The following is a 16,303-nucleotide window of genomic DNA, read 5'->3' as shown; positions in this document are numbered from 1 at the left end:
CAATAATAATAATAATAATTATAATAATGATGACGATAATAATAATAATAATACAAATACGGAAAAAAGACGATCAGTTAATAGAAGGAATGTCATGTAGGCCTATTTTACGGTGTGACGATAAATGATTTCCAAATGAAACTACGTGAATAATTCACTCTCACTGAAACACTATATTTGTCTATTAATTAGACTAAATAAAATACAATATATGTTCAATTCAGCCTTTGAACTGCATTCCAGTAAAAAATCCCAGGTATAGAACCTACATTCAGAACGTTAAGTAAAGAGATCGAAATGAAGGGGAAAATAACGAATATAAACTAATAATAGCCTACAAATATTACGGAAAGAGGAGATAATGGATAAGACTGGGATGCATAAAATGTCTACATCGCGCACAGACAGCATCAGCATTCGCATATACAGCTTCGCCCATTGTTAATATAATAATTTAATATTGTAACAATTTCTGTAACAATTAATATAATAATTTCTTAATTAAAAATAAAATATTAATAAACCTATCTCTGATAGGCTAATCCTGGGTTACTATGGTCACGCAGGTTTGTTTATGTATTAAACTCGTGGCCTCAAGAAATGCATGTTGTTTCCTCAACATAAGAAGTGGTGGCCACGAGAAATGGATCTCGTTTCCTCATCATCGCATCTTGTGGCCACGACATAAGGATGTCGTTACCTCGACAAAATGATCTCGTGGCCACGACATAATATGACGTTCCCACGAGTTAATATGACGTTCCCACGAATTAATATCTCGTGGCCACGACATAATATCACGTTCCCACGAGTTTATATGTCGTGGCCACGACAAACATAAGTGAACCGAATGTGTTCCCTGGCGGGCACCGTATAATCCAGTATTTTGACCTTGAAATTACCCAATATGTTATACCTTCAAAGGCAAACTTGTACAGTTCTCCCGCCACATCATACACCATTACGTCATTGCCTGTTGTCATCCTAAGCTTAGCCACCTTCTCAATAAAGTCGCTCACCACACCATTAATGGCATTGGTGTAGGAGGACACATGCTTAGGCTTCAGCATGTGAGGATTCAGGATGCTTCTAATGCGTTGCCACTCCGATCCCATTCTGAAACGGGACAATAAATACATTATGAGTATTGTCATTTCTAACAGCATAATGATTTTCTCATACATATTTGCATGATAATTTGCAGCATTTTGGATATTTTATATTCAAAATAAGTTCAGAACACTGATTATGTGAAAAACATGCTCCTTAGTTGAACTCTGAACATTAAAAGAGTAAGCCCTCAATTTTTTTTCTTTTATGTTTGGAGGTTGTTATGTCTCCTCAAAACTGGTTTTCCCACTAACACTTGAATTTATTGACTGCCTCTGTTGCCATCCTTCACAACGTTTTCAATGCAATTTCATTGTTCACTGTGAAATCTCAAAAACAATTCCCTATTATTTCCCACTAAAAATTCCGTGATTTTTATTTTATTTTTTTTGCTTGAATTAGGTTTTGGTTTACTGTTTACTGTCCTCAGGCATGTTTTCATTTTTTTCATTTTGTGCATTACTCACTTTCTAAGCAAACAATTGCAAGCTGCTATTCAATACATGTTCAGACGTGCACTACATCTGAGTCTTCGTAACATCAGCAGATGTTTTTATGTATGCTTTTGCAGTAACTGACAGCATTATGGTTGCACATTATATGCGCATTGACGAATGTGTGTGGCAATAATACTGGGGTCTCCAGTGTTACTTACTCTGTGAGGGGTCCATAGGCATGATTCCGGAGTTTTCTGTAACCTCTCCAGTGTGGCATGTCAGTACGGATGGGATAGCGACCCTCTTGCCGGAGAACCTGTTCTATGAGGTCTGCATTGGCCACATTAACAACAACCAGCGGTCCATATTTGGACTTCCAAAGGGGGCCGTAGATTTTACTGTGCTCTATCTGCATTAATCACACATTTTAGTGTTAATAAAGATTCAGTGTTAATTTTACAACATGTGACATATCATTGTTACACAATACAAAAACATACTGCATATGTGCATACAGACATATCAATCAATCAAAACTTAATTAAGAACATGCATGGCCCAAACACACAAACAATAAAACAGACAAATAATAAAGACAGACACAATCCACAGAATCACATATTTCAGTTATTCAGTGTTGAATTTATACTGTTTGCAGAGTCTGATAACCTATACATACACCTATCTGTGATGTTACGTAAAACCCTTCTCTGTTTAACTCCATTACATAACATTGAATGGAACATACATATATATTTTACATACATTGACTGATAAGCATTTAAAAAGTCAGAATGTTCACTTTAGATTGAGGAACGCTTTTGTTGTGTAACTTTTCATAATGAACAATTATGCAATTATGGTACAATTATGGAATTGACCTGTTTTACAAATCTTTAATCTACTTTAAATCAAAAATACACGTATCTGTGCCATGTTTGGGTTTGAAACCAACTTATGTTCCAACTTATTTAGTAAAGTCATTTTAAAGATGTTGAATGAAATACTGGAAAATACCATAAGCCTTATCTTTTAACATTATAACTGCATCATAAACTTGGAGAAACAGTCACGTCTTCATTATTAGCCATATTTCCCACTACAAAGGAGTTACTTTTAACACAGTTGAACAGCTCATAATAATGTTTTTTTGCCACAACTGAGTAATTTTCTCTATTAATACTCGTTGGCAAAAATGTTTTCCAGTTATTAATTCTATTGATTTCTTTTGAGAATTCTATAGGTTTCTTTGCAAGCGAGTCAGCCCTCATTATATTTTCATTCCTCTTAATGAAAAATAGGGCATATTTATAACTTACATTTGCCCGTTTCTTATATTCAGATAAGGAACCACGTTTATGCCTGCCTGACTCAACTCAAGTTTTTAAATATATATATACACTTCCAGTTAAAAGTGTTTGAAAAGTAGGTTTTTAATGTTTTGTTTAAGAAGCCTGCATTTATTTGATCCAAAGTACAGCAAAAACGGTAACATTTTGAAATGTTTTTACTATTTAAAATAACTGTTTTCTATTTGAATATATTTTAAAATGTACTTTATTCCTGTGATTTCATTTTTTCCAGTCTTCAGTGTCACATGATCCTTCAGAAATCATTCTAATATTCTGACTTGATGCTTATTATTATTATTATGCTGAAAACAACTGAGTACATTTTTTTCAGGTTTCTTGATGAATAGAAAGTTTAGAAGAACAGCATTTATCTGAAATAGAAATCCTTTGTAACAATATAAATGTTTTTATCATCACTTTTGAAGCATTCTTGCTAAATAAAAGTATTCATTTCTATCATTTCTTTCCCCACCCCTCAAAAAATTACACTGACTCCAAGCGTTTAAATGGCATGTTACAAAAGCTTTTTATTTTAATAAATGCTAATCTTCGGTTCTTTCTATTCATTAAAGAATCCTGATAAAAATGTACTCAACTGTTTTTAAATATTAATAATAATAAAATGTTTCTTTAAGCATATTAAATGATTTCTGAAGGATCATGTTACACTGAAGACTGGAGTAATGATGCTGAAAATTTAGCTTCGATCACAGAAATAAATTACATTTTAAAATATACTCAAATAGAAAACAGTTACTTTAAATAGCAAAAATATTTCAACATTTTACTGTTTTTGATGTACTTTGGATCAAATAAATGCAGGCTTGGTGAGCAGAAGAGACTTCTTTAAAAACATAAATACACTGAAAATGTCATCTCACTCGTTCACACAGTAGTAAAAGAGTGAAATATATATAACAAAGACATAAAACCATCATTTGGAGATCAAACGTGTTAGTTCAACACTGAACACTGAATCATTCTTTACCTGCATTTGATGTGTCGTCTGAAAATAACCTTTCCCAAAGAGCCAGTATAATGATGTCAAAAAGCTAGGACCATCCAAGTCGTCCATGGTTTTTTGTTTATCACCTATTAGTGTACTGGTTGTCCGAGTGAGGGATGCCGATGTCAGGCATTTTATTCCACCGTAGTCCAGTTTGCATAAAAATAATCTAGTTCTTAGCAGTGAATTGGAAAACATTTCTAGTCTCGGCAGTCCACAGCACAATCTGTACAATAGCCCTGTTTCAGCTACACTGTAATGGCAGCCTGTGTCAAAAGCGGCTCTTTTCCTGCAAATGAACTTGAGTAAACTCGCTTGTTATCGAGGGGTTACTCCGTCGTGTTGAGATTCTGTGAAGGTCGCCAGTGTTTCCTAACTACCGTTCCTTTTTAGTCGACACAATTACCTCCACGGCAACCATTGTTTCTGCCAAATACAACTGTTACTACTAAAAAAGCATAATAACAACAATGTAAGAATGTAATATTGCGACGTAATACTGTAATTTAAGCGAATACGGAATACCGTTTGTGGTCAGTAAAGACTTTTTCATGTTTTTGTAATAAGTGGTCACCAAAGCTGTTGAACAATTACTCCAGTGTCACATGATCCTTCGGGGATTTTAACTGATTTGGAACAGAATGTTTAAATATGAATCTTGGGCATCATTGTAAAAGACATCACCGTCACTTTTGACCAATTAAATGCGTCCTATCGGTTACGAATAGTGTGTTACTGGTCACTGAATGTTCCTAGTCGGGTCTCAAGGACTTTATGTTTTCAAACTGCTTCTATTGCGTCTATTGAAATGACCATGCTCAGGCTAGATATTTGGCTATGTTAGAGAGAGAAAAAAATATTTTTTATGTGTTACAGACATTAACCGTTTTTTTTTTGGTGTTAAAGGGATAGTTCACCCAAAAATGTCATGTTTATCTGCTTACCCCCAGGGCATCCAAGATGTAGGCGAGTTTGTTTCTTCAGCAGAACACACAGGAAGATTTTTAACTCAAACCGCTGCGGTGCAGTATGTTAGTGACTTAATGGCAGTGGATGGGCACGAACCTTTGAAAAAAAAAAAACATGCACAGACAGATCCAAATTACACCCTGCGGGACGACACATCCACATCGTGTCCTAAGCAAGCCCGGATTAACCATACGGGCAACTGGGCAATTGCCCAGGGGCCCACGACATCTAAAGGGCCCAGGACAGCAAGGGCACGAGCAAAATAAATTGCCTTATGTTATTTATCTTATTTACACGAAGGCATGTTATTTCTGTCTCTACATAGTCGCGCATTTACAATGTCTCCTCCGCGAAAACACGGACGGGATCGCGCACTCCATTCATAAAAACGGAATTTACTATAGCGCGGAATACCACGGAATTCGTCGATTTTTGGATTAATAAATCAAAAGTTGGTCTGTCACTTAATTCAAATCGCGATATGGACTAGTGTCTGTGAAAACTGAAATGCAAAAAGACCGTTTTAATATGAATGGTGGAGACGCTTTTTTTTTTTTTTTTACTACGCGCATACTGAAGTACGCGTGACGCTCACGGTAATTTTTTGCATTTGCACCTCACATGAACAGATAAACTCAATCTCCAAAACTGCTGTGAGTGACACTTTTACCGTTTCATTTAAGAAAACTAGCATCATATCATACTGTACACACAGAAACTTCATGGCAACCTGTCAAAATAAAAGTACGGTTCAACATAACAATATTAGTCTTGTATTCCTTTTGTACAGTATAATGTAGGTATTTATATATTCCTATTTAAATAATTTACATAAAACAATATATATGATAAAAAATAAATATTGCAACAAGATTAACCACTTAATTGTAGAAAAAAATACTACAATTATTATTTAAACGTTTTAAACTGAATATAATTTTTCTTCCATGTATTGATTTTAACAGTAAACCTCTGTTTATTTGCCAAAAATTAAAAGGGTTTATTTTTCATTTGATTAAAAATAAATAAATGTTTATGCTTTCATTTGATTATCAGAAAAATTAAAACACATTAAAAAAAAAAGCAAAAGATTGTTCAAAATATTAAAATAGAGAGTTTTGGACTTATTTTTCACTGAAATAAATGTTTTCGTTTTTACAACAAAGTAGGCTAAAGTACCGGGAAAAAAAGTAACATTGGCTACTGGCAAATAGTTTGAAAGTGGTTGCTTAGCTATTCATTTTTTTTGTGAAAATGGTCGGAGGATACTTCCCTCCCTCTCAATGTAGTGGGGGCAATTTTAACAGATTATACTGTACAGATGCTGATGTGTTTTGTTTTCATAGCATCATATGTGAGTGAATATCTTTGATAGGGGACATAGTAGTGCATTTGTAGATCTATGAGCATTTAAATATTTGTAAATCAAAATATGATGACAGTTAGGATTTGAAGTATTGAGTATATTTACTGTATATTACAGTAATATATTCTATATTTGACCATATTATGGTGATCCTGGGGTCGTGATGATGGGGCCCTTGAATATTGTTGCCCAGGGTACAACAAAGTGTTAATCTGGCCCTGGTCCTAAGACACGAAACGATCGGTTTTTGCAAGAAAACGATATATCAAAAACTTATATAATTTTTTACCTTTGATATACAGCAATGTCCAGCTCAGCTCAGCATCCGGCGCTTTACCTGTGTACGTGCTCTGGCGTAGTATACGCAAACGCCGGAAGGGGAAATCGGTGAAAAGTCAACAGTCCCGGATGAGTTTGCGCAAGTAAACGTAATCTTGTAGCTTTAAATCGGTTTTAACAATCAGGATAAGCGCAAGTAATTACCATTTTGAATAGCCGCTATACCCACAATCTCGTGTTTTGTGTAAACAATGAGTGTCGTACACACTTGACAGATCGCTTCCGGAGTTTGCGTATACTACGCCAGAGCGCGTACACATGTAACGAGCCGGATGCTGAGCACGCTCTCGGGACAGTAGTTGGACATGGCTGTATATCAAAGGTAAAAAAAAATGATATAAATACTGTTCAGTTTCACATGAAAACCGATCGTTTCGTGTCTTTGGACATCAATGTATCGTCATGAGCCGCAGGGTGTAATTTGGATTTGTCTATGGATGTTTCTCTTTACTTTCAAAGGTTTGGTGCTCATCCACTGCCATTAAATCACTAACAGACTGCAGCGGTTTGAGTTCAAAATCTTCGTTTGTGTTCTACTGAAGAAACAAAGTCACCTACATCTTGGATGCCCTGGGGGTAAGCAGGTAAATATCAAATTTTCATTTTTGGGTGAACTATCCCTTTAACTTATATAATAAATTTGGTTACACTTTATTTGAATGTGTCCTTGTTACAGTGTAATTATACCTTTCAGTACTGAGTAATAATCGGTAGCTAGGGTTTGGCTTTGGGTTACTTGCATTTAATTATGCATGCATGATTATTATTATATTAGCACTTACATATAATAGCAAGTACACACACACACAATAAAATATTTGTATGCCCACTTGCTCGGGGCCATAGAGGAAGGGTATTTCAACATCTTTGCTTCAGAAACAAATCAATACTTGTTTTTAAGGTTTGTGCCCCCAAATAATCAAATAGTCTCTCTACACAGAAAAGAGGCATCTCTCGTGAGCTATTGCATAATGTTTAACAAGATTTATGTTTGAAACCCTCAATGTAATTAGAGAAACGATTCCTATCTCACAATTACTCTAACAGACTTGATCAAGTTAATCATGCCATAACATGCAGCTCAGATGCTGAAATAATTATGCTCTACTACAGTTGATGTCAAAAGTTTACATCCCCCTTTCAGAACCTGCAAAATGTTAATTCTTTTACCAAGGTAAGAGAGTTCACACAAAATGCATGTTATTGTTTATTTAGTACTGACCTGAATAAGACCTTTTATATAAAAGATGTTTACATATAGTCCACAAGAGAAAATAATAGTTGAATTAAAAAAAAAAAAAAAACTGTTCAAAAGTTTACATCCCCTTGATTTTTAATAGCTGTTGCCTGAATGATCCACAGCTGTTTTTTGTTTGTTTAGTGATAGTTGTTCCCTTGTTTGGTTTTCCAGAATTTTTGTGTATTAATGCACTGTTTTTCCTTCTGGAGCATCAGTGAGCTTTTGAACCTTCTGTAATAGTTGCATATGAGTCCCTCAGTTGTCCTCAGTGTGAAAAGATAGATCTCAAAATCATATAGTCATTGTTGGAAAGGGTTGAAATGTACAAAAATGCTGAAAAACCAAAGAAATTGTGGGACCTAAAGGATTTTTATGAAGAACAGTGGGCAGTTTAACTGTTCAGGACAAACAAGGGACTCATGAACAACTATCACTAAACAAAAAAACACAGCTGTGGATCATTCAGTTAACAACATAGTGTTAAGAATAAAGGGAATGTAAACTTTTGAACAGGGTCATTTTTTATTTTATTTTATTATTTTCTTTTGTGGACAATATGTAAACATTTTATGTGAAATATCTTATTCAGGCAAGTACTAAATAAACAACATGCATTTTGTATGATTCCTCTTATTTTTGTAAAATAATTACCATTTTGCAGATTCTAAAAAGTAGGATGTAAACTTTTGACCTCAACTGTATATGAAGACGTTAAAATGATAAACATCACAAAACAGTTATTTATTAGTCTACACACAATTTTAATGAGCAAACATCTCCCACAGAACTACATTTACCACATCATTCAACCCTGCTATAATACATAGAATGGCACATCATATTTTGCAATTAGTGCTCAAGAAGGGCTCCATTAAGAGTGAGAGTGTTGCTTTTGGGCCTTCCAGAGGCATACAGTAAGACACACACAACACAGAGACACCTACCTCTAAATCGAGATCATATTTTAGGGAATCCAAGCAGGAATTAAAAAAAAAAAAAAAAAAAGTGTGTACTTTAATAAAAGAGAATGGGATGGAGAGTCAAAATACACCTTATATACAAGGCACAGTTTGTTATGAACAAATGTCTCTGAATCATCAAAAGACAAATTCAAGTATTGCAGGTCGGGTAATGTGTAAATATCTGAGATTGAGCTTGGCACCTTAAAGCACTGGTGCTCCTTAAGACTACTTATAAAATGATGCTGAATCACCTGTGCTTGAGTATAAGCCTAAAAAAAATATATATATATATATATATATAAGAAGACTATAGTGATCTTTCTAAACAGTTATTTCACAAACATATATACTTCTATAACCTCTGAGAAAGCAATTATAGGACATTCCTATAAAAGTAACTTCTATGCAGTAGCATTCTCATCAAAATAAATACTTTTTCTTAATTTACTAATACAGCAAACCCCCCAGCTACACGTTCAATGGCACAGCTTGTGCTGATGCAAGTATTACTAAGAAACTGGGAGAAAGAAAAGATTTCATAACTGATAAGTTGAGGGGATTTTTAACTAGAGAATGTACTTCCTCAACACACGATCTTCTTTCAGTATCAGGTGTTCCACCATCTTTGCGGTTAATCATCGTCACTTTCGCTCCCAGATTCACTCAACTGGAGATCATTTTCTGAAATTAATCAAAACATTGGCATATTAGACATACAAGAGAGACCATGACCAATTTAAAAACCACCCAGAAGCCCTGAAACTCACTGAGTGTGTTCATGAAATGCCCGCTGCCCTCCTCCACACGGCTTTGAGATGTGCTGAGGGAAGAGCTGCTCTGGGGAGGAGCTGGAGGCGCATTATGCGAGGGGCGATTCTCATCCTCTGAGTCACTACTGCTGGAACTGTCCCCACTACTGGAGGAAGAGGAACTGTGGGAATCGGAGGAGCTGTCTCCACTGCTCATCTGATCCATGACACGTGCCTCGGCCATCAGCTCTACAAAAACGTACAAAATAAAAAGGATTCCTGCTGTTCAAGTTTGGGTTCTTTTAATGCTTTTGAAAGCAGTCTCTTGTGCTCATCAATGCGGTATTTATTTGATCAACACAGTACAAACAGTAATACTGTGAACAAAAATAATAAACTATTTAAAATGTAATTTATTCCTGTAATGGCAAAGCTAAATTTTCTGCATCATTACTCCAGCTTTTAGTACCAGATCCTTTAGAGTAGGGCTGCACGATATTGGGATTACATTGCGATATATTGCGATGTGTACAAATTCATTTATGTTCATCAGGTTGTTTTGAACTACTTAAAAATCAAATAATAATTCAAGAATAATTGGGGTAATTTTGTAAGCATTTTCAAAGAATAAAAAAAGGTAAAAGTACAATATAATCAAAACCCTGAAATAAAATACTTTTTAAAGCTTATTTAGGGTAGTTTCATAAACAGTTTGACTCACCTTATTCACTGTCAATTCAGGCAAATCAAGGCTCTAATATGAAATTAATAATGAATGTTGCTTTTACCCTGATGAAAGGGAAATCAGCTTCTTCCTTTCACGAAAAACATTAAAAGCTTAGCCAAGATGGAGGAACAGCTGATTATAGCTGTTACAGGGATAACATTTTTTAGCAGCAGAGCTACTGCAAGCAATTTTTCAGTTTTGGAAATCCATTTATCTTTATTTATCTTTGCTGAAACTTCCGCGTCTTTAGGAGAGCGCAGAGCCATAGAGAAAGAGAGTTGTGACACGCTTTGATCTCGCCGCCGCACGGTCACATGGTTCATGGAGCGCTCAATAGTTCCAAACAACCCCGCGCTGTCAATGTGTTTGAATGGGTTGAAGTAGGATAGACAGCAGTTTTACTACATTTGCAGCAATTTCGAGTAATTATTAACACATAATGTGCATTGATTTTGTATTGATAACTTCTCTGAATACGCTTTACAATCGCATTTTATTCTGGGGAGTGATAAAGAGACATAATTAATATGTTCTCATACTTTTTGGCAGTCAAATGTGACCAAACACCTTAAGTGTAACTTTTATTCAATTAAATAATTGTAATATATAGTTCAGTTCTATTTAGTTAATATTTTGAGGAGTTTTTTGTACTAAATAATATGTGCAATAATGATCCTGACCATTTAAAAGATAATAGTATTTATATTATAGTTAGTGTGATATTTAAGGTAAAATACATTTGAATGTGTATTTGGACATGATCAAACACTCATTTTTTTGTATATGTTTCGATTTAACGATTTAATGTTAAATAAAAAAAAAAGTAATTTACTTAACTTACTTGTGTTATTTTATGATATTCAACATAAGTGAATATTATAAAAGGCAAGCAAAAATGCCATTTAACATAATAGAAAATATGAAAATAGTGTTTAAAAAAAACACAAAGCAACGAATTGCATTCAGCATACATTTTTATCGTATTTCTTGAATGCAGTCTTTACTGAAACTCATTCAACCTCCTATAGGGAGAAAAAGATTGCAGAAAGACTAAAAACGTAAAAATATGACAACTAGTATCTGGTTATGGTCGCTATTACGGCGTTTCTCACGTTATCTAACTGCATTTACAGTATAACTGTTTATTTTTTAACGATAAACATTAACTATAACACGCTTCATAAAATACCACTACTGGCCAGTTTTCCGAGAGGTCAACTGATGTGTTAAAATAAAAAAATGCAGTAATTTCTTCAATTTACCAGCGACTGTGCTTGAGAAGTGCTGAAATGAATGGGCTTCTATGGAGGAACTATTGGTTGTTTGGAACTATTGGCCGCTCCATCACACGCTTTACTTCCGCATTCCTCAGTTCCTATGGAAGCCTATGGGAGTGTCGCAACTCTGTTTCTCTATGGCTCTGGGAGAGCGTGGGTCATGGTTGCTTAGCAACGGCAGACGCCACTCTGCCACTCAAGTTACAGAGCACTTTGGAAAGAAGGAGAAAGCGGCGCGCCTAGCGTTTTCCATGCGTTTTTAGGCGCGACATGTGAACGGTCCCTTAAATTCGTAGTGTTTCCGCGAGTTGTGGCAACTCCCGACAAAGCACCTGTTTTTGGTCAGCAGCATCCTTTTTGTATCCAAAATACTTCCATATAGATCCGTGAATAGAAAGTTTAGAAATATAGAAAGTAAATTTTTAAATCAAACACACATACATTTTTTTTTGCCCTGCATCGTGACTGCCACGATGTGACTACTGCGCATGCGTACATCGTGATGACGATGCTGAAACGATCTATCATGCAGCCCTACTTTAGAGGTCATTCTAATGTGCTAATCTAACGCTTAATAATTACCATCAATGTTGAAAACATTTGTGCTGTTAAGAGGATAGTTCACCTAAAACTGAAAATTACCCCATGATTTACTCACCCTCAAGCCATTCTAGACTTCACTTCTTTCAGGCGAATACAATTTGAGTTATACTAAAAAATATCCTGGCTCTTCAAAGCTTAATAATGGCAGTGAATTGGTGTTGATAAAGTGCATGCATCCACTATAAAAAAGTACTCCACGTGGCATTCTAAAGCAAATCGGTGCATTTGTGTCCTACGCCTACCGTTGGAAGCTCCGATAAGAATATTCTAGTCTCTCGAGAACAAAGTTTTATTTACAGCAAAGGAAAACCAGTCTCCTCTCAGCTTATATCCTTGTTTTGTCCTTCTTATTTGTGACCTGTGTTTTGTTTTTAGTCTCCAATGCACTTCCACATTCATCACTTTTCATTCGCTGGAATGCCACTCTCTCATGAAAGCATGTACTGTCAGTTAGCAGAAGCCAGAGACTACGGTTTACAAAGTTTTAAATATAGATATTTTTCTTATACAAATGCATCGATTCACTTCAGAGGGCTTTTATTAACTCCCCAGAGCCAAAACAGGGTTTCCGCGGGGTCTTAAAAAGTCTAAAATTTAAAAATCTAAATTTTAGGCCTTAAAAAGTCTTAAATTTGCTGTTCTAGGTCTTAAATAATTTTACACAGGTCTTATTTTTCCAATGTCCATGTAACTCTACCGCTAATGCTCATTTAAAATATCTTTTTGTTGTTGTTGCTTGGTTGTTTTCATGGTGTTGTAGTTCTTTATTTCACTAGTCCAAATATAATTTGCTGTAACTACAAATGAGACCAACATGCAATAACCAGTCAGCTTTCTGATATTTGCGCAAGTCTCTCTCGGATTGTACCACAGAAGTAAAATCGATTTAACTTTTTAGCTATGGGTAAGTGCAAGTTTAGTGATACTTGGCTTGAAAAAACTGAATATAGGGCTTGGCTAAGGCCAGTTGCTAACAACTGAAGATTTTTTTCTCCCCCTGCAGAAGTTACTGCGTCTTCAGACAGAATTGCAGTAGCAGAATACAGGTCGAACTACCTTTTTTCTGTATATAATGTTCTTAATAATAATAATAAATATAGGTCGAGCTAGCTGACCCCCAGCTTTCAAGATACTTTTAAAATGTTTTTTTTTTTACTTGCCGGACCGAACAAACAGCCTGATTAAAACTGAAACTGAAATTCATTTTTGACAGCCATGAAATTGTTTACTTTTTACATTAAACACATTAAATATTACATACATGATATAATGTGTATATCCATTACAGGTTTAGGTCTTAAATTTCATATAAGGTGGTATTAAAAAGGTCTTAAAAAGTCTTAAATTTCACTTGTTCATATCTGCAGAAACCCTGCAAAAGCAGGTTTTATGATGGATGGATGCAATTTATTAGACTTCAGAACATCAACACCCATTCCCTGCCATTATAAAGCTTGGAAGAGCCAGGATATTTTTTTTTATACAACTCTGATTGCATTCGCCTGTAAGAAGAAAGTCATATATTCCTAGGATGACTTGAAGGTAAGCAAATCATGAGGTAATTTTAATTTTTGGGTAAACTATACCTTTAATATATTTGTGGAAACCATGCTAATTTTCTTTTTAATAATAATTTTATGAATAGAAAATTCAAAATGATGTCTTTAGTGTCACTTTCAATCAATTTAAGGTGTTCTCGTCTAATAAAAGTATTTATTTATTTAAACCAAACCTTACGGACCCCAAACATTTTAACAGTTTGTCAATTTTACAATTTTCATATGTTTTTGGTTCGTGGCTCTGTAATTTAGCAGATGTCCTGCAGAATATACTGACTGAATTGATGTTTTCAGATATTGGCAAGACATATTACCTCGCTCAATATCATCCATGGGAGATGATGGAGACATTTTCTCCTTAGGAGGCGAGCTCTTGGTGCTAGATGGAGCCTTGCTTCCACTGCCGGTCTTCATCTGCTGACTAAGCCTGCTGGTTTGCTGCTCTAGCCGTGACTGAATCTTACTGCTTCCCTCAGCCCTGTAAGGAAACAGAAATATTGACAATTGATTTACTTAACAAAAGCTTTAAATGAGTATATAATGACATGTGACCCTGGACCACAAAACCAGTCTCAAGTAGCATGGGTATTTTTGTAGCAATAGCCAAAAATACATTGTATGGGTCAAAATGATAGATTTTCCTTTTATGACAAAAATCATTAGGATATAAAGTAAATTTCCAATTCCCAACGTTCCATGAAGATATTTTTTACATTTCCTGCCATAAATATATTAAAACTTAATTTTTGATTAGTAATATGCATTGCCAAGAACTTCATTTGAACAAATTTGAACATTTGAGGCAATTATCTTGGTATTTTTAGAAATCATACATCAATGGAAAGCTTATTTATTCAACTTTCAGATGTATAAAACCTGGTTTTGTGGTCCAGCGTCACTAATGTATTATAAATATATACCTGGTCTTCTTGACCGCAATGTTGCTGCTGAGTTTCTCCAGACGATACTCTCCTGTGTCATGGTTAACAATGAGAACACATTCTTTCATATAAGGCCTTTTGGAACCTTTAAATACAGTAACAGGTGCCGTGGATCCCTGCAAAGATTGATGGGAAAGAAAAAGATTCAACTTAAACATCTATGCTAATTTACAGTCAACGTTTTTTAGTGTGGATCTAGGGTTCTGAACCTACCTCTAAGTTCGGTAGTGTGACTGTAACTTGCTCTCCTTTGCCTACTTCCAGCTCCCCCTCACATGTTGTGTCTATGGAGGCTGGTTTGAAATCATCTATGACCAGGAAGACAACATTGTTATCTCATAATAATCATGTGTGCCATTGCTGGCATAGAACATAAGCAGTGTAATACCATTGTAGAACCTACAGATGGCGCATGTTTCCTATTGTAATAAAAAGTCTATCATTTCTCATGAATTAAACGTTCTCCAAAAACATTTTAAACCTAAGCTTTTCAGCTGATAGAAACGGGTGTTCGTTTAGGAAGGCTTCCATTATAAGCACAAAGACAGATGCTTCTTTATTATTTCCTAATAACATTAAAAAGCTGAGTCTGAGTTAGCCAGCAAGGTGGAAAAGCACGTAGCTGCCTTCTCATATGCCTGTGCACATTGTTTGAAAACAACTTATAGTTTCAGTATCAACATAAGAAACAGGTTTGTTTTTCAATATATCGCTTGTTTTATGTGTTTACTTACATATTTCAAATATAGAGATAATAATGTAAAAGACGCCACTTACATCGTACCGTGTGGAATGCACTTTTAGGTTGTTTCTCAAAAGTTTCGCCTAGTTTGAGAACGTGTTCTTGATTGTCAAAGTTTGAATATGCTGTTCCATTCATTCTAAACACAATTTTTAAACATATGTTAGCAGTTTTTAACTTTCTGCTCGTTTCGATACCATCTACGGCAGAAATAGACACCTCACTTCTGGAGTCTGGACCCGTTGCTTGCGCTTGCGACGCTGTGATTGGTTGCGTTTGTGCACTCGGTCACGCCTCATTGGAGACCTTCTTCACTGTAACTGGCTAAGAAAACTGTCAGTCAACGCAGACGCAACGTCAGACGGAAATGTCCATTTTTTATCCAAACGCTTGGGTGCCCTCTAGTGCTCGCAAATAAAATGTATTTTATTTTATTTATTTATTTATTTTTTGTAACAGAACATAAAGCCTAGTCAATTTGCAGTACCGACACAAATAAAAATATGAAAAACTCCAAAAATATATTATGGACTGGTAATATCATATGAACGTATAATAAATATATTCATGATGAGATTAATTATTTTACATTTTATTATAATATAAATATATACCCGCAGAATAGTCTCCTCTTTGATTAAAATTGAGTGCAAAGGTGCGATTATGTGATTTACGTCCATTGAAAACTTTTATTTCTATTCACACAGACAAAATATGGGGGGTCGTAGCCTATTTGGAGGTCGTCACTAGCCGGTTCATTCACGAACATCGTGTGTCCCGCCGTTTTTGGATGATACCATCACGCCGTCATCTCTAGGAAACGAGAGACTCGCACGGAATGTAAGTATAAGTATCTATTGAACTGTCATAAGTCATGTATCTAGATTTGAATAAGCCGGTTGTGGATGTGACTCACCGTGTTTG

At 35.2% G+C, this 16,303-nt stretch overlaps 3 protein-coding genes across 3 annotated transcripts in view; all 3 read right to left on the bottom strand.

Moving 5' to 3' along the window:
- LOC141340755 (sterol 26-hydroxylase, mitochondrial-like) overlaps positions 1-4,455 on the bottom strand; it is a 5,517-nt gene extending 1,062 nt beyond the window's left edge. Inside the window, exons 1-3 of the mRNA XM_073845848.1 lie at positions 3,888-4,455; positions 1,766-1,956; positions 917-1,116 (exon numbers count right to left, since the gene is read on the bottom strand). Of these exons, the coding sequence (XP_073701949.1) occupies positions 917-1,116; positions 1,766-1,956; positions 3,888-4,103 (607 nt within the window). The 5' untranslated portion in view covers positions 4,104-4,455. The remainder of the gene's footprint in view (positions 1-916; positions 1,117-1,765; positions 1,957-3,887) is intronic.
- Positions 1-16,303, bottom strand: part of dgkg (diacylglycerol kinase, gamma) — a 449,591-nt gene that overhangs the window by 30,073 nt on the left and 403,215 nt on the right. The gene's annotated exons all lie outside the window — the stretch shown is intronic.
- LOC141340814 (ELL-associated factor 2-like) lies at positions 8,323-15,615 on the bottom strand. Its single transcript, XM_073845903.1, has 6 exons — positions 15,415-15,615; positions 14,851-14,945; positions 14,617-14,753; positions 14,011-14,174; positions 9,549-9,779; positions 8,323-9,462 (listed from the first exon to the last, which is right to left on the bottom strand). The coding sequence occupies exons 1-6, from the start codon at positions 15,515-15,517 to the stop codon at positions 9,413-9,415; spliced, it is 780 nt and encodes a 259-aa protein (XP_073702004.1). The 5' UTR covers positions 15,518-15,615; the 3' UTR covers positions 8,323-9,412.

Source organism: Garra rufa, chromosome 8 (genome assembly GCF_049309525.1).
Source record: "Garra rufa chromosome 8, GarRuf1.0, whole genome shotgun sequence".
Classification (NCBI taxonomy): domain Eukaryota; kingdom Metazoa; phylum Chordata; class Actinopteri; order Cypriniformes; family Cyprinidae; genus Garra; species Garra rufa.
Note: the sequence above shows the minus strand (reverse complement) of the source record. Positions and strands in the feature narration are given on the sequence as shown.